The sequence below is a fragment of the Pelobates fuscus genome, chromosome 7 (assembly GCF_036172605.1).
Source record: "Pelobates fuscus isolate aPelFus1 chromosome 7, aPelFus1.pri, whole genome shotgun sequence".
In the NCBI taxonomy this organism is placed as follows: Eukaryota; Metazoa; Chordata; class Amphibia; order Anura; family Pelobatidae; genus Pelobates; species Pelobates fuscus.
The window spans coordinates 92,867,409-92,893,673 of record NC_086323.1 but is presented as its reverse complement, the minus strand read 5'-3'; the positions used below and the strand labels follow the sequence as shown (position 1 = coordinate 92,893,673).

Here is a 26,265-nt window from a genome sequence, read left to right as displayed (position 1 = left end):
GATTGTGTTTGGAACCAAAGAAGTCTTTGCTGTGTTTTTCTGCATAGTACATTTGAACAGATTTTTAGCTCAGTGGGCTAATGCATCATCTGTAGAATCGGTTCAACCCTTGGGTCGCAGTCCTTCATCCTTCCGAGGTAGATAAAATGAGTACCATTTAATTTGGTAATAGTAACATCCCCTGGATGTTGGGCAGAAGTAACATCCTCAGGATTTACTTGGAAACTAGAGTAATCTGAATGTACCTTTCCTGGTTAAACACGTTGTTATTTTTGAAGAAATTAGCAGTTGCCTGCAAAAGTATACATGATAGGGGCTTCCTCAATAGATTTGCGTTCTCTAAACTGTGACTCCAGGGGATTGATGAGATGGAATGTGCCCAAACAAACATTTTGCAGTTGACTTCTAGCACAGGTAGACTTTTAAAAGGCTCTGTGTTTAACAAATCTGTTTGAGGTGTGAATTGTATGTTAATATAAATGTAAACAAATTATCTAAATATGGAATACTATTTTTTTAAGAAAAGGTTTCATCACAAGGAAAACAATGTTACCACACTATAGTTGGTTTTTAATATTCTACTCAGGTTTGTCATTTCCTGAAAAGTTAGTTTTGTTACAGAAACTATGTTGCATCTCTAATTATTTTCTTTCAATATGTTCTAACCTTAGGTTTGTGGCCATGAAATGCTGGCACACAGAGCTGTTCTTGCCTGCTGTAGCCCCTTTTTGTTTGAAATATTCAACAATGACAACGAAGCTCATGGCATTTCCCATGTGAAATTCGATGATTTGAACCCGGAGGCAGTGGAAGTTTTATTGAATTATGCATACACCTCTCAGTAAGTGATTTTAATTATTTATTTATTTTCTCTATATTTACTGCTACCTATGTTAACTGCAATAATTGTCTAGACTTACCATTCCAATTATAATTTTATTTTTCTGCACAAGATATAAGTAAGAGTGCCTGGCGCTTCAAATAATTAAGATCACAACCACTTAGTACGATAACATACAAATTTTTTTTATTTTTCTGGTCTTCTGAAATGTAAAGTGTTTTTAATGGTGTCATACTATGGTTAGAGGATTTTCCTGTTGATGTACATGGGTATTCCTCACACTTGATATTTTGCTTGAAAAGTTAAATCTGACTTTAATCTGATTATTCGTATCTAAAGACCTGAACAGGAGAACTCCCTCGTAAATGCTTTTAAATCAAGGCAAGCCCAATGCCTATAGCTAAACAGTATGAATAGCATAAGTTATATATCCATACAGTACAAATGAATGTAACCATGCATAAATATATAAAAAAAATTATTTAAAAATAAACCGAAATGTCCATATTCTTTAAGACACTAAATGCATTTACAACTAATGTACAAGAAACAAGATAAAATGATGTAAATGGAATTAAAATGACACTGCAAGCATCTAACTACCACTAGATTTTAAGCTCGTTGGAACTGGATCCTCCTTAACATATTGTTCCTGTAACATTTTATAAATGTCTCATTGTTAATTCTCTCCTTTTTAATATTGTTAATGGCTGCGGATTACATTGGCGCTACATAAATGGCAGTAATATTAATCACTGCTACTTCTAGGTTATGGCTCAACTCCTGTCTTCCATCATTATGTCTTAATTTGCAAATATATCTGCAGTTGAAACTCCAATACCTGCTTACCCCTCTATTGCGTGATATTACTAGGAGACGTACTGCTTAAGTTTTCTTATTTAAGCCTTGTTTAGACTCTCTCTCATGGCGTTTTATGAGATCTCTTCTACTGCAGCCAATTGCACGAGTGGTTGGAAATGCCTTAATAGGGTTAAAAATAATAACGCTGTTGGACACTTTTAGTCTGCAGAATAGTTTAATTCGTGTCTTCATTGTTTGTACAGGCTAACAATTCCACAATGTAAGAGTGCTGTTTTTAGAAAGAGAAAATAGTCGATAAATTTACTTTTTTATTGTTCAGAATTCACTAAAATGAAGCCAGGTGTGAATCCAGATCTGGTCTATAATATGTGATGAATCTTATGCAGATGACGGTCTGTTATCTAAGGAACGGGTGCCTTGTTGCCTCTAATTGCAATTCCCTGCTGCAATTTAAGTGCTCCTGAGAATCATGGAAGGGTTTTGTTCTTTGTAATAGGTGGTTGCCTTCCGCTTGCTCTAGGCTTTAATAACCACATTCATTTTAGTAAAGTGATCTAACTAAATGTATTTCTTCTTTTATAGGCTTAAAGCTGAGACCGAATTAGTAAAAGATGTTTATTCTGCTGCAAAAAAGCTAAAGATTGATCGTGTAAAGCAGGTAATGTTGACCCGTTTTGACATGTAGATTATTTCACTGCAATGTTTTATCACGTGGAGATTAATAATTTAAGTTAATTGTGACTCCAGTTTTCTGGTCTGGATGCTTACAATAATTGGTTGCCAGCAGTAAGTATGAAATCACGCGGTTATAGTCCTCACGAACGCTGCAGAGTTTAGGTGCTAAACTGATCAGTGCTTTTAACAGTCCTACACGTCTATGTCCTCAATGTTCCTCAGCATGGGCTGCTGGTTAACATGACCTATTTAATTCTTCTCTACTATTGAATGCCAGGGCATGTTTTCCTGAGAGATAATGACACATAAGATTTAGGTGGGCGTGGAGAGTAATGGCATTGTATAGCCCACTTCATGGAAAGAGAATGGCTTTGATTCAGAGATCTCTGAATTCTTAATCATTTGTTTTTCTTTCCAAAAAGGTGTGTGGTGATTATTTAATGTCCAAGATGGATGCTGAGAGCTGTATCTCCTATCGGAACTTTGTCAACTCAATGGGTGACTGGCGTCTCTTAAGTAAAATTGACACGTACATTCAGCAGCACCTCTTGGAAATATCTGATCAAGAGGATTTTCTTAAACTTCCACGACTCAAGGTTAGTATAATAGTGGTTTATATTAGTTTTAAACTAATCTTGATGTGTATTTTATGTATTGCCACATTTTTACTGGATTGTGTATATGGATAATCCACCTAGATAAAAATCTGACATTTTAGTTGCTGACACATGAAGCATTAAGGGAGTGGAAAGTTCACAAATTCCTCTTCTTTTCAACCCATGTACTGCATGATTACAATTTTATATATAGATTGTGCCAACTAAAGTTCTTTCAAATGTATTTTCTTTTTTCTTGACTTCATTACCTTTGCGTAAAAGCTATAAGGAGATTACCTGTTTTGGAATTCTCATGCATCTGTGAAAGGAGTACTGTAACCTTTACGGTGCACCCACTTGCTAGGTATTGTCAGATATCTCAAATTTGGATGGCTAAATGTACTATCTACCTTGTCCAATCCCAGTAGTTATTTTTACAGCACCAGATAGCACACCCACCTGGCTAGGATAGACTTTGAAGTCTTTTGGCCCTGCTATTTCGAGATGTGTTAAACTGCTTTTATGTGGTGCAACTCCTTCTACTTGTAAGATCCGAATGTTCAAGTATATGTGAATCAATGCTCTTTATTTTTTCTTCTTCTTCTTACAATCTTCTCACAATATACATATCAGTGGTCCAAAAAAAGGTAAGGTAGAGATGGAGTTTCCTGTACACCCAATTGTGTTTATAAATTGTCTCAAAGTGTGATCTTTTCCAATGATTGACCCGACTGGGCTAACTAACAATTGTACTGTTTAGCAGCCAGATAAATACATATAGATTATTGCTGGCCTGAAAAAATACCTAGTTTTGTACATTGAAATAAGTTATGTTGGTTTGGCAAACCAGAGACAAATATCCAAATATAACATATGCACCAGATAATCAAAATTAAATTTTTTCTAAAGCAATTAACTTTCTCTGCAGAGATGTTTGTCTAAGCTTTCTCAGTGTAAATTCTGTAATCCAATATACCTGATTTGCCATCAACAAGTCGGCCCTTATAGAAACATACTGTTGGCACTTTCCACTTCGACAAACTCCAAGGTGAGATGTACTTTCTCACTAAGGGGTCATTCCAGGCATCATAAATATTGCAGCCCTCTGCAGTGGTTATGATGCCAAGAATACCTTAGCCCCGTTTCTCGGTAATGGGGCAAATGTTTTGCTTTCTTAAATAGGTTATGGTCAAGTACCAAGGGTTCTCCTGTGGCCTGTGATGCCTTTCGGTTCTGCGCAGTGGCAGAAACCAGAAGTCAATAGCTCCAGCCATTCATTGGCTAAGAGCGTCAGCTGACTGCTCTTGGTCAATAATTGCAATTCTGTAAATTGGTATATACACACAATTGACATTAGCCAACTCAGAACTCTTGTCCAGGGCTGGCTAATGAAGTCTATATGAGGCTGCCAAAGGTGGAGTTACACCTCTAGCAGCAGAGGGGTTAAACTCTGCAGTGTTTCAAAGTGAAATGCTGCACAAACGAATTCTAGGCACAATGATCACTGATCCATGGCTTGAAGTAACCCTTTTAATGTTTTAAAATGCTTAAATGTCATCGAATTGTCTTCTTAAATTGCTGCTGAGGAGCATTACTGAATGCATGGGTCTGCCAAGACTCCGTGTCCCCTTTGCAACCAAGTGCATCACAAGTCTCCCATTTCTCCCTTCTGGATTCATCGCTCCCACTGCTCGCATGTGCAATAGCTTGTAACCTTAGTTCAAGTGCACAATCTAGAGGGAGAAATATTTGATAGGTTATATAGCGCAATGGTTGTGTACTGTGAACAGTGTGTTTGTCATGGTTGGGATAATAGTATGTTCTTTTAAAGCATTTAAAGACACCCTGCGTGCATTGGAATAAGTGATTTCCTGTCTGGTTATCAATCATGTGTCCTATACATCTAGAACATAACTGCAAATGTCCCTTCTCTCTTTGTCAAAGGTTTAATTAATACAGAATGCAAGGGATCTGAGAGAGAGCTTTCACATAACTACCCTTCACACACTGCCTTTATACAAACCTATGAACTGACAGAACACTCGTAGAGGGGCTACATTATTTATTTTTTAAACTCGCTGTAAACAAATACACAATTTTGAGAAGCGATAATACATGTTATGTAACTGAAAGATTGATACCACAGCTTGTTTACAGCAAATTCCTTGATATGACGGTTCAAGCGTGGGTTCAGAGTTAAATGCTTTATTAAAATATAATTTTAAACATGACAAATCCACTTTAGCTAATATGCTTAAATCAAATATCCTTAATCTCATTTTGCTCCTGCACATGTATAAAGCTAAGTGAAGCAGACAGTGATTAATCTGTTTTGTTCAGATTTAGGTGTTTTATACAGGTGATTTAGTTTAAAGAGACAATTTAGCACCTGACGAGTGTGCCATGGACTCTCCTGGTCTGCAATAGTGAATAACTTTTAAGACATGGCTAGTTGTGTAGGACTAGTAATTTGTAGTATATGCAATCCTTCTCATTCCAGATGTGATACTAGTTTTCCCTTGGCTATGTTCAAACATTGAAACACTTTAAAAGTATATAGCGCTTCACTGTTTTACATTAAACTTTTATGTTCAAACATTGTAACTAGATGTTTTGCAGTTTGTGTAGATTATGCTCTTTTGTTCATTCTCACATAGGTTTTATGCAGCCCCTCTTTAGTTGACCATTGGTACTACTAGTACGTATAGCAATCTGGAAGTGAAGGTCATAATGATAAAACAAATGGCATTCTTGATTAAAATCATACTGTCTATACTTATCATTCATATCCCAAGCTCTTCTTCCAGTCTGCAACCTCTCTTGGCAGCTCTAAATTTGGTACATACGGAGAGTCTATTCAAGGAACACATTGTGTAAAATGGAGAAAGGTGGGCTTACATTGCAGAAAGCTACAAAACATTTGTTTTATTACAGCTTCTAAAGTAATTAGAAATACACAGCATTTCTATGAGGCAAAAAAAAAAAAAAAAAATCAGTTTGATAAAAAGTTTTGTTCCTGGGCACAGGTAGGGGGTTACTCTTGCTTTGCACGCAATAGTCATCTGGCAATGGACTTCCTTTTTTGTTCACCATAGGCCCCTAGCCTGGGCACACAGATTAGGAATTAGTTAGAGGCCGGTAATGCTATGTGAACTAGGTTCTCTGCACTTCCCGTTGTTGGGAGTAGGCTGAGCGCGGACTTGCCTTCTGCTGCACAAGTCACGCCAGAGCTACCAGATCTGCCGGACCCCTGTGGAGGCCATATTGCCCAAAGACATGGTTATGTTTATTATTTGCTTAGCCCTTTGAATTAACCGTTACTTTTGTTACTGACTCACATGCAACAGACAAATCTTGAATAAGCCTGTGCCTTTCAATTTACATGCAGTCAGTATGTCAATTTGAATAGCCTCTCATTTGCCTTACCTGATGCATGACGGATAGATCTTAAGCCTGACGTTTTTCCCTGCTGTACACGCCTGCACCCAGTCTGACCATCACGGACATGGGATGAGAGCTGCTTTCACCTGGTACGGGAATACCTTCAGGCAGACCACTTACATTTCATCCTGGTATCCATGCCCCGATCTTACCATGATTCCAACTTTAATTTCACTGAGAGCAAGCGGAAACCTCCGAGCTGTGCCCAGTCAAGGCATTGGGTGAAGTAACTATGATAAGGGGACTGTCTGATACCAGTTTGCCGACCATTCCAGCAGATGACCAGACTTTAACTGTTTAGCATAGCTACCTGTTTACTCATGTGACTCAACTCATGTTTCCTATCAATAATTAAGCATTTGTTATCCTCTCACTTTACTAAACTTGCCTAACTAACACCAGATCTAGCAGAGCGGCGCAGACACTAATGGAGGGTTAAACTCTTCTTGCTAGTCTCTCCCCAGATTGCTTAACTTGCTTGTATTCTCCTATTTTAAAGCTAAGTCTGCCGGGGCAACCAGTAAGCCTGACGTGTACTGTTTGTATATACCTAAAATGATGTTTAGCCCCAACATGCTTATCGATCTAGCATATCACTCAAATCTTTCCGTACATCCAGCAAACATGCTCTCAGCAGTTAGCACTACACAGTATCCTGTTACCTCAGCTTGTTTAATATGTTAACCTACTTACTGTGTCTTTAATGCTTATATATCACACTAGCGTCACCTCGCTTATTAATCTTTGAAATACACACTTGCATCTGTAAACTCTTATAAAAATGTAAATTGTGCCTGACTAGCAAAAACCACGGCATGTACTGCATCGTGAAGATATCTATACCTTGACACTGCTGTTGTGGCGCTCCAAGGCTGTTTGTAATTTTTTGTGCACAACAAAAATTAAAAATTAAAAATTAAAAAAAAAATGTCGACAGAAATTTACCTTTTAAATAGGAAAATATTTTTCATTGGTTTAATATCTCAATTATGAATTGCATTTCAGTTTTATAGAAATACTGGCTTGTGTGTGTCATTGAATTAAAACAAGATATTCTGTTGTCTTGCAGCTGGAGATAATGTTTGAAGATAATGTCTCCCTCCCCAGCAACAGTAAATTGTACGCAAAGGTAATCACCTGGGTTCAGCGCAGCATATGGGAAAATGGAGAAAGCTTGGAATCCCTGATTGACGAGGTTAGTCTTGAAATAAAAGCATTCTAATATGTCTAGGATGCTAGCCGTGTTGTTCTTTAACTAATTAAAATTGTCCTTTTATAATAATCAGAGTCCAAAATAAAGAGAGTATCTTTTTCAGTTGAAAACTGGTAGGTTTAAAGGTGAGATGAAATCTTATTTTCCCCAAAATCTGGTATTTAATCTTTCTTTTTCCTTTTTTTTTTCCTTCCCCGGTTTGGTTTGTGTATAAGTGCTAAGGTTTCTTTTTTCTTATTTTGCGCTTGAATCACTTTTAGACTTTTTAATGTTTTCTTACAGGTTATGTGCTTGAAAATGACTTCGTTATGATCATCCGTTCTAACAGTTGTTCCTCCCCATTGATTATCTTTCCATAGGTTAATTAACAAAAGTAGGATACCCAAGATTGAAGAAAATGAAGATACTTCAAGGTTAATTGAACCGTAATGAAGCACCAGTCTGCCCTAGCCCTTCTAAGAACATCCACTGTGGGCAGAGAGCCATGATGATGATGATTTAATGGTGTTTACTCCTTTCACAGGATATTTGTGTGAATTGTACCGTCTAAAATTTGATTGAAAATACTTGGAGAAGTTTTTTTATTTGACCCACAAGCAAAACGTTGTATAACCCCTTTTTTCTAATTTTTTTTTCTCCCCCCTTTGTTGACTTTTTTTTTTCCTTAGAAATGGTTTGATGCGCCAGTATTTCAGTACATGTAGATTATCTACAGTTTTTTATAAAAATACATTTACACTTCAGCCACTTATATCATGTTAGGCTGAAACTTAAATGACATTCAGGAAACTGTTAAGTAGAGCCAAAATTTAATTTTCAGAAGTCTGAAAATGTTATTTATATAACCATAATCCTGAATCCTTATTTTATAAGCTCCCCTCAAGAATCTTGTTTCAGCGCAATGAGGTCAGTGCCTAAGCTTGCGAGTAATGTTGCACGACTCTTCCTAGTGCCTGCTTACAAACTAATGTGAATGCAGAGTTTTGGGATTTCTGTAATCTCCGTATAACAAAGTACAATTCAGTAATACACAGAACCAAAACAGTTCAAGCTGTTTACCACTTTAAAATCGTTCCCATTCAGATTTCCCCCAGAAACGACTTGCAACAGTATGCAAACAAAATATAGTTTGTTTGTAGGTTTCTGGTGGGGTTTTTTTTTTTTTTTTTTCCCCCATCCTTTTTTATTTGGTGACGTATGTCAAATATAATCCAATAAAAGTATAGGATATATTGACACTGAAGTAACGTTGCAGAAACCTTTCTGAAATGGTTTCCCATATGACAACTCTAGATCAGCTTTTAGGCCAAACAGCCTTTTTGCTATGTAGAATATGAGATTGGGATAATTTGGAACGCTCTGTGAAACATAGAAATTGGCTTTGGCTACACCTACAGAGAAATTATACTCTGTAGAATGCTATAAATTTATAGACAACAAGTTCTTCTATTTTGGTTTTCTCTCCCCACTAAAATTGACAAAACACATTTAGATTAGTTGGAGCTGCAGCGTTGGGGTAACGATCAGTGACTTTTTATTGTGAAAACATTTGCTATTCTAACAGTACCATTTACATTCAGTAAGTGGCAGATCACTGATCCCCTTCTTTCCATTTGTTTTGTTTTTAACGTCAAAGACTGACTGCTATGACTACTCTCTTCGCTGACTGCTACTGCGGTTTTATTTGTTTGCTAATGCGCACCAAGAAAAGACTTCCAGAAAAAGAAGTGACATTATTTTTAGGGGATCCATATTAAAATTCTCAAATTAGAAGTGACCTTTATGTCACGTTTGCATAGGTCATCTCCCTTTACTTTAGAATATTTTTTTGCTAAAGGATCCCAAGTAATTTTTTTTTTTTTTTTGGGGGGGGGGGGGGGGGGGGGGGGCGGCTGCAGCCTGTTAAAAAAAAAAAAAAAGTCCATCTTGCATATTTGGAACCTTTTTGTACATGATCTTTTTTTTTTTTTTTTTTTTTTTTTTTTTTTGGCACCTTATTCTGTTTGGTGCTGCTTTCTCTTTAACTTGGTTTGTTTTTAGTACTTCCCGTAGCACTTTATTTTAATCTCCACTTTTATTTAAATTGTGCTGTTCCAGTACTAAAATCATGCACGCTTCTGGAAAAAAAACTAAACAAAGAATTCAAACTCATTAATTTGTAAAGAGAAATTGCTTTTTGCTGTTAATTGTATGTACTTGCGTGCTTCCGTTGTCTTGCCTTGCACTGGAATTGTCTGCCTCTACGTATATTTTGTCTATGTATTTCTTTATCATTTTTGTTCTGGAAAATTGAAGAATCCCTTAAAGATAAAGAAGTGAAGACTCATCATAATGTATAGAAGATATGACTCCATGCAATATACTTTTTTCATTCTCAACGGTTTTGCCAGAAGGAATTCCATACCTGCCTCGAAGATGACATGGGGTCAAATAGATCCATTATGAAAATTTCCACTGAAAAAGTATCCATATGGCTGTTCGTTTGCTGTTTTGCAGGTACAGACGTTATACTATTCTGCTGACCACAAGCTCCTTGATGGGAATCTTTTAGACGGGCAAGGTGAAACGTTTGGCATCAATGACGACAGTATTCAGCTGGTTCAGGTACAATATTAACTGATTAAACTCCCCAAACTCTCTTTAGGTTACAACAATACCACCACAACTGTCTCTCTTACGGAATAGTTAGCATTTTTTTTTTTTTAAATCATAGTACATAGCAACAAATACAAATTGGTAAATTTACAATTTTTCCTTCTTACATTTATAGAAAAAATCACCACGTGAAAATGATCATAGACACTTGAGCAGCAGCTCCTCAGGACCTCTTTCTCCTCCAAGTGCCATGTCATTGGGCCCAAAGCATGAGTGGAAAATCATCGCTTCGGAGAAGAAATCAAGTAAGTTCACATAATTTGCATTAATGTCTGTCACTCTGATTAAGGAACATTCCAGTCCCATGAAGCACTTAAGCTTTCTGAAGTGCATTAAGGGTTAGCATAATGTCTCCTTTTACATGTTCTGAAAATGCTGATTTCAAGAGTAATTTGCACGTTTTATAAAAGGTGTCTTTTAGCTTTGTGTAGACCACAAGCAGAAGGCAATGCTTCTCCCAGAGAAGCATTTGGTTCAATAACTGTTATAGAGTTACTGCTTGCTGTGTATACTCTCTGCCGTTTGTTGAGGGATTGTCCTGCCACTGGGCTAGAAGTCAAACATCTATTTTACAGGTATGGTTGGGTGACTGCCCACGGAATTAAATAACATTCGTGCATTTTAAATCAGTATTTTCTTTTAATGAGATAATACTGTTAGAGTGGAATAGTTAGTCAAACATAGTAAAGTGCCCCCACCATTTTATCATCATGTTTTAACCAGAGCTTAGTGGTGTACTAGCAAAACTATTAACAGATTTATTTAACCAATCATTAACAGGAGTAGTCCCAGAAGATTGGAAGTTAGCGAGTGTTGTGCCCATTCACAAGAAAGGAAATAGGGAGGAGTCAGGCAACTATAGGCCAGTAAGCCTTACTTCAGTAGTGGGGAAAGTGATGGAAACCATGTTAAAGGATAGGATTGTTGAACATCTAAAATCACATGGATTTCAAGATCAGAGACAACATGGGTTTACTTCAGGGAGATCATGCCAAACTAATCTTATTGATTTTTTTGATTGGGTAACTAAAATTATAGATCAGGGTGGTGCAGTAGACATTGCTTACCTAGATTTCAGTAAGGCTTTTGACACTGTTGCACATAGAAGGCTTATCAATAAACTGCAATATTTAAGTTTGGATTCCAATATTTTTGAATTGGTGAGGCAGTGGCTGAGTGACCGGCAACAGAGGGTTGTAGTCAATGGAGTATATTCAAAGCTTGGGCTTGTCACCAGTGGGGTACCTCAGGGATCTGTACTTGGACCCATTCTCTTTAATATTTTTATTAGTGATATTGCAGAAGGTCTTGATGGTAAGGTATGTCTTTTTGCTGATGATACGTAACGTGAAGATATGTAACGGGGTTGATGTTCCAGGAGGGATAAGCCAAATGGCAAATGATTTAGGTAAACTAGAAAAATGGTCAGTTGTGGCAACTGACATTTAATGTGGATAAGTGCAAGATAATGCATCTTGGACGTAAAAACCCAAGGGCAGAGTACAGAATATTTGATAGAGTCCTAACCTCAACATCTGAGGAAAGGGATTTAGGGGTAATTATTTCTGATGACTTAAAGGTAGGCAGACAATGTAATAGAGCAGCAGGAAATGCTAGCAGAATGCTTGGTTGTATAGGGAGAGGTATTGGCAGTAGAAAGAGGGAAGTGCTCATGCCATTGTACAGAACACTGGTGAGACCTCGCTTGGAGTATTGTACGCAGTACTGGAGACCGTATCTTCAGAAGCATATTGATACTTTAGAAAGAGTTCAGAGAAGGGCTACTAAACTTGTTCCTGGATTGCAGGATAAAACTTACTAGGAAAGGTTAAAGGATCTTAACATGTATAGCTTGGAGGAAAGACGAGACAGGGGGGATATAATAGAAACATTTAAATATATAAAGGGAATCAACACAGTAAAGGAGGAGACTATATTTAAAAGAAGAAAAATCTACCACAACAAGAGGTCTTAAATTAGAGGGACAAAGGTTTAAAAATATCAGGAAAGTATTACTTTACTGAGAGGGTAATGGATGCACGGAATAGCCTTCCAGCTGAAGTGGTAGAGGTTAACACAGTAAAGGAGTTTATGCATGCGTGGGATAGGCATGAGGCTATCCTAACTATAAGATAAGGCCAGGGACTAATGAAAGTATTTAGAAAATTGGGCAGACTAGATGGGCCGAATGGTTCTGATCTGCCGTCACATTCTATGTTTCTAAAAAATATATTGCACAAGAAAACAATATATTTAGATGATAAACGCATTTAAGTCAAATTAACATCCATTTTTCTTTTCTTTCTACCCCGAGAATAGACGTGTGTAATCAAACAAAGCTAACTAAATTACTAAATTGGGGGAAAAAAGAAAAAAAATATATATATATATATATATATATATATATATATATATTGTAATATATGAACACATTGAACATTTTGAAAGGTGTTTTTTTTATATATATATATATATATATATTTTTTTTTTTTTTTCTCTGCAGATGCAATTTATTTTTGCCTTCGGACATAGGTCTTTATAGCTCTTAAAGTATTATATATTTTTAAAATTGTCTTTTTTTTTTTCCTATGAGCTTCCTTCTCATGTCAGGTGCTATTCCCTGCATTTGTGGCATGCAGTATGTATCTGAATCTCATTGTCACATTGTGTGAAAGCCTCAGCTGCACCTACTTACGCATGCTTTGGGACTTTTGCATGTTATAAAGAAGACAAGTTTTTTTTTTTTCCTGTTTCTATAAAAAAAATAAAAAAATTCAAACACTCTGTAAAGAAGAAGCTAAAATCAATTTTAATTTAATGGCAGAATTGGTTAGTCTCAATCTCCCTAATACAACCTATTTTTGTTCCTAAAGAGATTAAGGGATTTACCTCTACACACAAATGTGCAGCTAGAGAAGCTTAATAAAATGCAAAATGCTATAGCTGTGCATCTTTTATTTATCTGGTACTTGCATAAATTCTGAATGATTTCCAACACGTTTACTTTAACCTTTAACGTTTACTTTAACCTTGTAACGTCCACTGTGGTCATCAACATTTTGGTTGTTAAGATGTCTAACATTTTGAAGCTGACCTGTACTAAAAGTGTGTATGTATGTTTACAATACCAATACATGGTAGTATTACTAGAATAATCTGGCAGCAAAAATGTATAGGTTAACAATATGTGCAGCTTTGGCTTTATCGCTCCCCATAAAATATTGTTAAAAAGGTATGAAAATGAAATACAGGAATACAATGTGATATGTATTTTTGCAAGCATTTTAACCAGCACAAAAATTACTGGTTGTGAAGGAGTAAAATGTCCTTTGTACTAATGATGTAATCTGCGTTGCCTGCCACCACCAACAATTTCCAATGCAGAATATTCCTTAATTAACGATTGTAAGCTGAACCTGCATTTGTTGTTTACACCACAGTTGTATCCGTCTTGGTTAATTTTGCATGTTTAGTACTTCACTTTTAACCCTTCAGTGTTTATGCTGTGCGAAAGAGCCCAACTGTGGTGTTCAAAATGATAACTGCAGATGGGATTAGGGCATGTAATTGAATATTGGTACAACCTTGTAAAAAGGTATACTGATGACGACAATACATAATCTAGAGTGGTGATGGCCAACACATATTTTCTACTACAGTATTGATTCCTTATGTTTTTTCCTTCATTTCTGATCTATTTCTATCTAAAACAGAACAAGGTGGGGGCCATTTTGTCGTTGTTCTCTCTGCACTTGACAATCTTGGCAAAGAGTTGATTGACAAAGAAAGTGGAGTTTGCTTTAAGCTCCACCCATTGACGTGATTGTCAAGTGTAGGAAAATACATATGACAAAGCATTCCCTACTTTTTGTTTTAGAGAGCTCAGAAATGAAGAAAAGATTCTAATAGAGGAAGAATAAAGAAGAGAAAGGGATGTCTGAGGTGACAGTGCCATTTTCATGCTAAAAGAAATCACCATGGCTATGAATACTTTTTTGAATTCTGAATTTACAGTGAAACAAATGTTAAATTTCGATCCTCATGTACCCTTTTAGAAATTGTAGGCGATTTAAAAAAAGAAAAAAGAAAGTTGTTTTTAAATATTGTGTGTCTGTGTATATATATGAATTTATGTAATTTTTTTTCCCTTTGCAGCTAAAACTTACCTGTGCCTTGCAGTCCTGAATAGCACATTGTGTGTTATTTTCTTGCATGTACGCAATACTCCTTTAAACTCTCCATTAAACACACCACGCTTGAAAAAGAGCCTGAGTATGGAGATAGAGCCGGACGATACTTTGGAGAAAGTGATGTCTCCAATGCATTATGCCCGCTCTGGTTTAGGAACCGCAGAGTTAAATCGCAAGCTAATAGCAGCAGGTAAGGCTACTGAAATGTTTTGCTTGCACTGAGGTTGTGATGCATCCTTTAGCACTTTACTATTTTGAGGCCTTGCCCGTGTTAAATATAATTATCCTTATCTATAATGCTGGGTTCTTTAAAAAATAAAAATAAAATTAATGGACTCCTGAAAATGAGGTTGGTAACTTCTAATACAGCGGAGCACTCAATTTCACTCCACACAGCCCCTGTACTGATGCTATTCCAGCTAATCCTAGAGAAGCATGGTCAGGCAGTGTGCGTGTGTGGCAATTTTATCGTGACCAGCAAATACAACGGTTTTGTCTATGCACAAATGCCTCAGTTGCATTGATAAAGGGCTTGGCAGCTGAAAGGAATTGGCATTTGTGGGTGACTTATACACTCTTGTAAATCCCTCTTTGCATATTGGAGCTGTTCTACATTACCTGTCGTTCAGTACGTTGTTCGTTCTACGCGATGTTAATCATCCCTTTATTCTTCAATTAGTGTCAAACCTAAGAGGATTCACATTGCTTTAGAGTACAAGTAAACCTTTTGAAAAAATAATCAACAATACCATGTTAAGTAAAATAAACCTATGGGTAATAGTTGTGCATTACAAATAAATACTTTTTGATAGTTTGTGAGTGTATTCTTGTTTATTTAAATTTATCCATGTTCTCTTTACGTTCTCAGGTGGTTATAACAGAGAAGAGTGTTTACGCACAGTTGAATGTTATGATCCAGAAACAGATACCTGGACGTTTTTATCACCCATGAAAATACCAAGAGCAAGATTCCAGATGGCTGTTGTGATGGTAAACCTGTGTGGGGAAATTATATTTGACTGGAGCTGCAGTCTCTACATTTATTTGTAAAAATATTTAGGCTATTGACTTTGCTTGATAGACCTCAAAATTATAGTCCATTCTAACTTTAAACTTTGTATGGCTAAAATAAATAAACAGAAAGGGAGCTGCTAGCAGGAGGTTCCATCTTCTAAGGGTACATTTTTTTTAAAGCTGAATATAGGTCAGACACTTTCTCGAGGACCGCCAAAAAAGGCAGCATCATTTTGTGCGGTGTGCGCTGCATCTCAGACTTTTGATGTGCACTTTGCACAAAATGTGTTAGTCAGATGGTCCTACTGCCATTATATAGAAACAAAATGACAATAGAATAAATGGACACTCTCAGCACCAAAACAACTTTAGCTGAATTAAGTGGCTTTGGTGTATAGATCATGCAGCTGCAGTCTCGCTGCTCAGTTCTTTGTAGTTGTATCACTTTGTTTATGCAGTCAATGAGACAGCCACTAGAGGCTGGATTAACCCTAATGTAAACATAGTTTCTCTGAAACGGTTTACAGCCGGCAGGGTTAACCCTAGATGGACCTGGCACCCAGACCACTTAATTGATCTGAAGTGGTCTGGGTGCCTATAGTGGTCCTTTAAGCTGAAGATGTTTTTGTGATTAGTGTCTCTTCAATAGCTACTGACCCTAAAGATTTATCTGTTCAGAATAAATGGAATGGCTTCTTGACTTGATCAAATCAGCAACTTCACAAGCAGACCAGGCTTCTATAGTGTAGTAAAGTACACTATTGCAGCACAGTCAAGTAGTATATAGCAAGTCATTGCTGCACCTGAGAATTCCCAAGATGTTATTTGCTCAATCATGACTGCTTATATTAAAGAACATATTCCTGTAATACTTCTAACCACCAATTATATTTTATATTGTTTTGCTTATTTTGTTTCCCTCCTTTTCATAGGGTCAATTGTATGTTGTTGGAGGATCAAATGGGCAGTCAGATGATCTCAGCTGTGGAGAAAAATTTGATTTTAAAGCGAACATGTGGACTCCTGTTCCTGAACTCAGAACGAACAGATGTAATGCAGGTAGATAACAATATTATGGAATACAGAATTAAACTCAAAACCTCCTCATATTTACAACCTAGTGATTGAAGTTAGAGACACTACAAGCTGGAAGTAACCCATTATTTTTATAATGCATTACGAAATATGCAAAGCTAGCCAATGCAAAATACAAGATTGTTTTGGGAATATCCCCTTACATGACATCACCATTAAGCTTGATAGCTTGACGATTTTCATGATTTAACTTTGCATATCAGGAACCTCTCATTCTTGTCTAGGGAGTTTGAACTTTTGGACATGTGTAGGAGGAGAGATTGACCAGCTTGATAGGACATGTTCTTTCTATTATAAGAGCTGTTAACTGAACTAAAACGTCCAGAAAGCTTTGCATTGCTTCCTAGGTGTCACGTAGAACTGTTGTAGGTCAAACTGCAGGTTTCTAGACCAAAATAGCAGAATTTGAAAACTACGTGTATGGGAAACTTTCGATCTGAATTTTCAGCCTTAAATGTTTAGTCTTCTTGTAATTCCTGACTTATGGGAAAAACCGAATTAGATTTTTATTGGTAACATTTTAAAATGCTTGCGTGAATGTTAATTCTTACTATTTATTGCTTGGTGAAAGTCTTTAGAAGATTTATGTATAAAAAAAAAAATACCCCATCTTATTCAATTACAAGAAATATATTGAATATCTTGGAAGGTTGCTTTTGTTCCAGGCTCACTGATCTACAGAGAGCTAGAAAAGTATAATACAAGTGGTTACCCCCACACTGAAACACTGAAAGTGCTTGACTCATCTAAACTTACATTAGTGACCAGGTGAAATTATTAATCTTGTTGCATAGTTTAAAACTGTTTCATAGAATTAAATATGGGCCCTGCTACTTTAACCCCTTAAGGACCAAACTTCTGGAATAAAAGGGAATCATGACATGTCACACACGTCATGTGTCCTTAAGGGGTTAAAGCTATTAATGTTGCTGGTGTGCATCGTATTCCGTGACTCATCCTTTTCCTCTTGTGTGTGTTTTTTTTTTTTTTGTAGGCGTATGCGCATTAAATGGCAAGTTGTATATTATTGGAGGTTCTGATCCCTACGGTCAAAAAGGTCTTAAAAACAGTGATGTATTTGAACCAGTAACAAGGACGTGGACAAGTTGTGCCCAGCTAAATATTCGTAAGTATCTGTTAACCCAATCCCTAACCACCTTGGTTCTGGAGTCCATTGAGTGCCTATTGTATAACCCTTTATTCCACCTCAATCTTCCAGGGCGACACCAGTCAGCAGTTTGTGAACTTGCCAATTACATGTATATCATTGGAGGAGCGGAATCCTGGAATTGCCTCAATTCCGTGGAGCGGTATAATCCTGAAAATGACACCTGGACCTTGGTAGCACCTATGAATGTCGCCCGACGTGGAGCAGGAGTTGCAATTTATGATGGTAAGTTGTCAAGGTGGCCAAAAGAGAACTATCTCCTCCCCCAAGCTACAATTCCCTGGAGACTTTGGTGCTCAAGCATAATGAAATGTACCTTTTTAGCAGCTGAGTGTCTGGCCTCTTGATAACACTAGCTGTAGAAGATATGTACAGAAAGTTTTTGGTTTTTTAAATTATTTATTTTTTAACCTTTTTTTTATTTTGCGTTTGCTCTTTGAGCTAAGACGACACTGGATAATTCTAAAAATGTTCTAATCCTTTGTATACAGAGTTATATGTACTTTTCTTGTTAAACCCATTTTGGAAGCTATTCGATCTGTCTAATCGAACATCTAAAATGTGACTTCTTACAAATCTTTAATGTGTACAGATGTAATTCTTGATGTTTGTATCACTGCTTAAAGTGGCACTGTGACACCATACTTGCCTTTCTCATGTTATTTCTCTTCTCAGAATATTTTCTTTCTGATCTAGTTTTCTTTAAAACATATAACCAAGTATGGACTACTTTGTCTTATGTATTTTTCCTACACTGGGCTTTTTTTTGACCAAAGGTGAAACTTAAGTCTGCTCGATTTCCTGTGTAAAGGAGAAGGGCGAGTACTTTCTCTGACACAGGAAATGGAGCTGGCTTAAACTCTTCATTTGGTCAACAAAAAGGTCCGCATAAGAAAAATACAAAAGGCGAAGTATTACTTTGTTAAAAAAATAGAAAATTGTAATGTTTTAAAGAAAACTAGATCAGAAAAGAGAATGGAAGAAAGTTGTTTGACGTGGCAGTACCACTTATTAAAACCAGTCAAAATTTGTCATTGAAGATGTAACCCTTGGTCTTGTTTCCAACAGGAAAGCTGTTTGTAGTAGGTGGATTTGATGGTTCTCGAGCTCTAAACTGCGTTGAAACATACGATCCAGCCAAAAACGAATGGAAAATGATCGGAAGCATGACATCGTCAAGGAGTAATGCTGGTGTTGTGACAGTGGGAGACAGCATATTTGCCGTTGGTGGTTTTGATGGAAATGAATTCTTAAATACAATTGAGGTCTTCAATCCCGTGTCAAATGAGTGGAGCCCATTTACTAAAACTTGCACATTGTAGCTAAAGCCTTTTGTTTTGTCTTTTTATTTTTGTCCCATCCCCTTTAATGAATTCTTGGCGTGTATAATCAGCTTGTGCTGAAATTACTGTTTGCTGCACCAGCAACGCAGATCTTTTTGCATACTGTATATTTTTGAGACGTTGTAAATAATTTTTCTTGTTTCAGTAACTTTGTAGCAAAGTCCTTGAGGTATTCTATTAAATATTGCAATCTTCACCAAATACCACTCAGTAATGTAGATGATTCAGATTGATCATGTTTGTCTTCAATTGATCAATTCCAAAACATTTAAACTTATTTTTTACCTGTATGCAAGTGGTATTTGTGAGTCCTTTTTCTGGTAAATAAAATGTTTTCAGAGCCTTATTGGTGTTAAAATACAGTCATATTTTTTTTTATTATTATTATTTAAAAACAAAAAGTGCATATATGCCAAAACCATGAAAACTTTCAGATTGCCTTTTTAGTACAGTTTTTTTACAAAACCCTTATATTGGCAAACACCTTATTGGCATTTAATAAGATATGCTGTATGTCTCCTGAAGACCTTCATCAAAATGTATAATCCTTTTTCATCTCATGATCCAAATGAACTGTATTCATTATGTTTGATTAATGGAAGTCAAACAACTATAAGTTTTTATTAACATCTTTACGCTTATTTTAAAAAGCAGTGAAATTTGTGTCAGGTCTTTTACGTACATGTCTGTTAATGTAACACCCCAAGTGGTCATGAACAGCAGTTAATTATTTAGTAATTTAGATCGTAGGACTGCAAATTCACATTTTGAGTGACTTATTTTGTCTTGAGAAGCCAGGCATTTTCTTTGTGCGCTGTAAGTTGATACCAGAAACAAATGTTTTAACATTTTAAACCATCAATAAATAGTTGGATTTTTTTTATCGCTATTCTTAAATAAAATTTGTAAGCACAATTCCTAAATAAAATTGGCTGATCACAAACTACCTTGTTTTTTTTTTCTTCTAATTTTACTGCAGTAGCATGGTTTTTTGATCCATTTGAATTTAACCTCCTGTTGTCAGTTTTTACTTTATTGCATTGTTTAGTTTACTTATTTGGGAAAGCAGTGGTTAATATCACACACACACACTTGTTATGAAAGAGAAACATCACTTTTGGTTGCTCATTATCTGGGTGAAGATAAAAAGTATACACTTTTAAAGAAACACTAAAATATTAAGTGATATAAAAGGCGCTCATATAAAGTGAATTAGTGACTTTATTATCAAGGGCAAATATTAAAAACAATATTGGGCATTACAGCTAGTAAGTAGCTAGCACATTTCTTTTGTTATTGCACATCCGTCACTGAATATCACAAGCGTAACACATACAACACCTATATCCATTAGTGGGGATTACACCACTCTACGCTGTTGTAACCGGAACTTGTTGGAAGCTCTGTATCACATGTTGTGTAATTTCACTTATTGAAAAATACTGCACCATCGGTTCTTTTTTCTGATTTTCACATGTACCCATGGAGAAAAAATTAAAATAAATTAAAGCTCTAGAAGAAAAATAATTTTGTGACATTTTTACATTTTGCACGGAGTCCCCAGGACACACTCATAATTTTCTGTACAAATATAATATCCACCTGTTATTAGGTGTAAGCAATTGTTGGTTGCATTCAGTTAATTTCTGGGCTATTAAGAGTGTTTACTGCCAAAGGTAATTGTCTGATTAATTAGCTCTTGTGTATATTGTTTACTACCAGGCACCATAACTTAATTGCGATGAAGTTATCTGGGCTGGATTTCCCACAAGACCACTGAGGCCTTGGGGCGCTACTGATAGTAAAAGTTTATCCTCATGGGTCAGCCCATTCTCCTGCTGTGGGGGCCCGACACTGTATTAAGAGAGGCGGCAGCTTGTATACCTGGTGCACAGCATGCTGTACAAACTGATTTTACTTCTAGCTGCATTCCTGCAGCATCCCACTTTAGGTCCTATTACCGCAGCTCTAGGCTCATGTAGGGCTGGATTTGCCATAAGGACACAGATGGCTAGTGGGAAGATCCAATGATCTCTCTCACCTTCCAGACGATTCTTCTACTGTGGGGTGCAGACTGCAACATCTCCTACTGGACCATCAAGGATCAGGATTCTACTCTCCCTTGCTCATGGTAAACCTCAGGGGAAAAAAAACTTCAGTATGTTTATTTAAAAACATCCCCCTCCCCTATGTCCCCTGCTATCATATCTATCCCACCCACTGTAACACTTATCACACCCACTTTAGGCATTATGTCCTTATTGTTGCCCCATCGCCTCCTACTACACACTATATCCATTATTCCCCCTTTACACAAACACTACAGTTAAAAAAAATTACATTTAAATTGTGGAAGCGTATTATGCATATGTACATGTATACCCCTGTATATTAATGTATGTATTCAGTGACGTAACTACCATGGTCACAGGGCTCACCACTCCATGGGGCTCCGCCACAGCTAAGATCCTTGTGAGGGTGAGGAGCCATAATTTTAGGAACGATTCATGGCCGCACTGGCCTGGGGGCCACTGTTGCTGGGTGACTGGCAGGAGTGCAGCGCAGTGCTGAGAAACATTCCAGGAGCTGGGGAGAAGGATATAAGACACATGGAGGGGCTGAGGAGGTGGGAATGATACATCTAGAGGGGCTGGATGGTAAAATTGAGACGTAGGGACTGGGGCCTGGGGTTGAGACACATTTCCATGTGTCTCATCAACTACAGACCCCAGTCCTTACATGAAGGGGAGGGAATGAGGTACATAGAGGGGCCTTGGTGGGATGGAATGAGGCACGAGAAGGGGCTGTGGGGGAAGGTAATGAGGCACATGGGGGGGGGGGGTGATACACAAGGAGGGGGAGGGAATGAGACACATAGAGGTGGGGGGGTAAATGATACACCTAGAGGGTGGAAATGAGAGGCGTGGAGGGACTGGGCCTGGAGTGGATGAGACACATTCATATGGCTCATCCACTCCAAGCCCCAGTCCCTCCAAGAAGGGGAGGGGATGGAATGATACACACGGAAAGACTTGGGTGGGAGGGAATAATACATGGGAAGGGAGTGAGGCACATGGAGGTGTGGGGAGGGGGATGATACATATATGGATTGGGGGGAAAGGAATGACACGCATGTAGTGGCAATCAGGAGGGAATGGTCACATAACAGGGCTATGGGGTGAGGGAATGACACACATGAAAGGGCTGGGGAGGGAATAATGCACATGGAGGCAGTGGTGTATTTTGGAATTGTGCTGCCCTAGGTTACCCTCCTTATCTAAATTTGCCTCACCAATTTATGTCAGGGTCACTTTTTTGACTGACAGACACACACCCTCATTGATACATGCACTGGCATACACTCACTGACAGATACAGTCATTGGCACACATATGCAGTTATTGGCACACTGTTTAACCATACACACTTTTACTAAAACACACGCATACTCTCAGATGCACATACACATTCACTCACTCAGACACACACACTGACGGCTACATGCACTAACTCACAGACATACACTCACAATGACATTACACTCTCACTGACAGGCATACACACACACATACACATTTTCTCATACACTCACAAATTAATATATTTTTTTAAATTTAAATCCACCCAGCCTCCCTACCTTTGGGAGAGCTGGAGTGAATGCTGTCCCTGACAATTGCTGGGCTGGCTCGACAGGCTCCAGTGGCGTCTCCATGATTCATACTTAGGGGGGGGGGGGGAAAGCACATAAGGGGCCAGAGACAAAATAAGGGGGGCACATACATACACACACAGAGGGCTCGTCAAATTCCAGACGCCAGGTCGCCATGACGACTAGACATTTCACCCTGGCACCTTGCATTTGTCAGCCATTTGCTAAGCCGCGCAGGAAACATTAGAGCCGGCCGCCGCATGGAGATGGTGCGTGAGGGAGCAGTAACCTTCCTGAAGTTCCTCTCTGCCCCCTTGTGCGCTGTTTAGTAACATGACGTCACTCCGCCCCCAGAAGCACTTCAGAGAGCGCGCAGAGGAGCAGAGAGAAACTGCAGGAAGATTGGGAGTAGACACACTGGACGCCAGGGAAAGATCCACTCAGCTCTCCCAAAGGCTGGGTGGATTTAAATTGAAACAAAAATATTAAATTGTGATTGTGTGAGAAAATATGTGTGCGTGTGTGCATTATATGTGTATTGGGGTTGCACTGTGTGCTTATTAAGGAGTTGTTGTAGTTGTTATATATATATATATATATATATAGAGAGAGATATATATATTTAAAGGACCACTATAGTGCCAGGAAAACAAACTCGTTTTCCTGGCACTATAGGGTTCTGGTGTCCCCCCCCCCCTCAGGGTTCCACTCCCGCTGGGCTGAAGGGGTTAGAAACACTTACCTCTGATGTACTTTACTCCCTCTCTCCTTTTTGATCTGGGCGGCGGGCGGCGGGCGGCGATCCCGGTAATGTGTTTTGGGGTCTTGAATGTAATGCGATTTTTGTTAGGCCTTGTCTTTACACCGCATAGGGGTAACAGTCTAGCGCTCAGGTTAGGAGTGAGGGAGGTATTGCTCAGGCTCTTTCATTTTGGTTAGGGTGATTTTACAACACGTTGGACAGGGGGAGCGATTTGGGCGTTTTATCCTGGCTGTCTTGTTAGGGTGGGGGATGTTAATGTTTGAGTTCCCCTGTTCACCTGTTCACCAACTGGGTATGTGGGTACAGACTGTTATAATATTTGTATAGGGCCGGTTTCTTTTCGAGGGCATGGGGGGTTGCGGGTTTGTTACACACCAACATATGCGAATTGCTGTAGATTATATGCTTAGGGCCCCTGTATGCCTGTTTTCCAACCAGGGGAGTGACAATCTCTCTAATATTTACTGTATGTGTTTAATTGTGATCGCATGCAAGGGGGTGGGGTTTACTTTCACCAGGTAGGAGCCTACAAGAACACCACGGGCACGGGGTTGGCGATGGCTACTTCGCTGCGCAGCTGCGCTGCCTGGGGCTACGGTACCGAACCCCTGGTGTCGCCCGGCAGGGGGGGTGGGCGGGGTCACTCTGGCTTCTCAGATGTAAATGTTTGTCTACATTAAGTTTGGGTAGGGCACCTTGAGGTGCTTACCACTGTTGGTCTATGTCCATGCTGCTCTGGAGTATTTTCTGTGCTCTGGGGATGCTACGACATACACCCCACATTGTCCTGGCTATAGGTAAGCCCAGGCAAAAGTTCTCACAAATGTTCTACCTTTTTCTCTCTGTTTCATTTCTTTTCTCTATCCTTTTTCCTTCCCTTTTCCCGCATCCCCCTTTCCCTATCCCTTACCCTTTGAAGGGGGACGTAAGAGTATCTCATTATGCCGCATTATATTGCTCTAATCGACAGGGATTAGGCCACTATTCTCTGTTCTTACTTATTACATTACAACATACACGTTGGCCCCGGGCGGGTCGGGGACGTAAGATACGCAAGTTCCTCTATCAGGTGCTATGTCGTTAAAGTTACTATCCCTGAATGTCAAGGGCCTTAACGCACCAAGTAAACGTCGCCTCATGTTCAGAGACCTTAAGCGCTCACGCCCAGATATAGTGTTCCTCCAGGAGACGCATATACCGGCGCCTGCGAAATTTGCCCTGAAGGATCATGTTTTTCGTACCGTACACGAGGCTAGGGCGTTGAACAAGCGGAATGGAGTAGCTGTGCTTATACACCACAGCTGCCCATTCAGAGTGGGGAAAGTGATAACGGACCCATCTGGACGCTTTATCCTAGTGTCGGGGAGTTTGTATTCCCACACGATTCACTTTCTCAACATATATGCTCCCAACGACCCCTCCGCTGATTTTTGGAACACTATGGCTCAAATGGTACATGATTTGCCTCATGGCATGATCATAGTGGGAGGAGACCTTAACACTACACCATGTCCAGCAGTGGACCGAAGCCAGAGTGTCGGGTTGCCGAGATCGCACAGGAGAGGGGGACAGTACTAATTGTTCCGTTCCTTCATACTCCGCACAGGCCTCTTAGACATCTGGAGGGCACATCATCCAGCTGACCGCGATTACACCTTTTACTCTGCCCCCCATGATACTTGCTCCAGAATCGGTATGTTCTTGGTGAACTCGCATTCAGCATCAAGGGTTTCAGGGTCTGCGATAGGCTCTATCACTTGGTCAGACCACGCTGAGGTCTCGCTGACCTTGGATAATTTATGCGTGGCGACTCCATGGTCTTGGAAGCTAAATACTTCGTTACTGCAAGACCCGACAGTGGTGGAGATTGTTCGGAAGGAATTGATAGAATATTTCGCTAGGGAAACGGAATCTGATCTCCGCCCAGCGACGGTGTGGGCAGCCCATAAAGCTGTTATACGTGGCATACTGATCCGCGAAGCCTCCCTGAAAAAGAAACGTAAATCTCAACTGTTGTCATCCCTCCTGGAGGCATTGGGTAAAGCCGAGGAGAAACACAAGGCTGCCCCATCGCCCGCTACGTTGGCAAGTGTACGGGAGATACGGACATCGGTTCGCGAGGCCCTCCTTGATGATACCGCCAGAGCCATTGTGTGGTCGAAGAGGACATATTATGAAAAATCCAACAAAATGGATTCACTATTGGCCAGATCTTTACGCCCGAGACAGGGCCATTCACATATAGTAAGAATTAAAGACGCAACAGGTAAGTATCGTACAGATCCCACCGACATTGCTAAGGTTTTCACGGATTACTTCTCCGATTTATACAATCACTCTAGAGGCGACGATGTGGCACGACAACGTGAAATTGATGATACCAGGACTTTTCTGTCACATTTGTCTCTGCCGACGTTAAGAGGGGAGGATTCTGCTGCCCTGGGAATGCGAATCACTGCCGATGAGATTGATACAGCAATTTCCTCACTGAAAGGTCATAAAGCTCCCGGTCCGGATGGCTTTGAAGGTAGCTATTATAAAATCTTTCGCGAAGAAATTACGCCCCATTTGGAAACCTTGTTCAATGACCTCATGGAGGGTGGTGCCCCGGATAGGGACATGTCTCTTGCAGACATGGTGCTTTTACCAAAACCTGGCAGGGAAGATTCGGCCCCGGAAAACTTCCGCCCGATCTCATTGATAAACCATGATTCCAAAATATTGGCAAACATCTTGGCTACCCGACTGAACCCTTTCCTCACAAGTTTAATTCACCCAGACCAGGTGGGATTTATACCTA

At 38.9% G+C, this 26,265-nt stretch overlaps 1 protein-coding gene across 3 annotated transcripts in view; it reads left to right on the top strand.

Annotated features, from left to right (window-relative positions):
• Positions 1 to 19,996, top strand: part of IVNS1ABP (influenza virus NS1A binding protein) — a 37,494-nt gene extending 17,498 nt beyond the window's left edge. For all 3 annotated transcript variants that reach the window (XM_063426195.1, XM_063426194.1, XM_063426196.1), the window contains 12 exons: positions 672 to 841; positions 2,246 to 2,321; positions 2,761 to 2,934; positions 7,445 to 7,570; positions 10,085 to 10,192; positions 10,359 to 10,488; positions 14,399 to 14,623; positions 15,302 to 15,423; positions 16,380 to 16,506; positions 17,537 to 17,668; positions 17,762 to 17,935; positions 18,779 to 19,996. In XM_063426195.1, coding sequence (XP_063282265.1) covers positions 672 to 841; positions 2,246 to 2,321; positions 2,761 to 2,934; positions 7,445 to 7,570; positions 10,085 to 10,192; positions 10,359 to 10,488; positions 14,399 to 14,623; positions 15,302 to 15,423; positions 16,380 to 16,506; positions 17,537 to 17,668; positions 17,762 to 17,935; positions 18,779 to 19,032 — 1,818 coding nt within the window. In that variant the 3' untranslated portion in view covers positions 19,033 to 19,996. The remainder of the gene's footprint in view (positions 1 to 671; positions 842 to 2,245; positions 2,322 to 2,760; positions 2,935 to 7,444; positions 7,571 to 10,084; positions 10,193 to 10,358; positions 10,489 to 14,398; positions 14,624 to 15,301; positions 15,424 to 16,379; positions 16,507 to 17,536; positions 17,669 to 17,761; positions 17,936 to 18,778) is intronic.
• Positions 19,997 to 26,265: the final 6,269 nt, after the last annotated feature.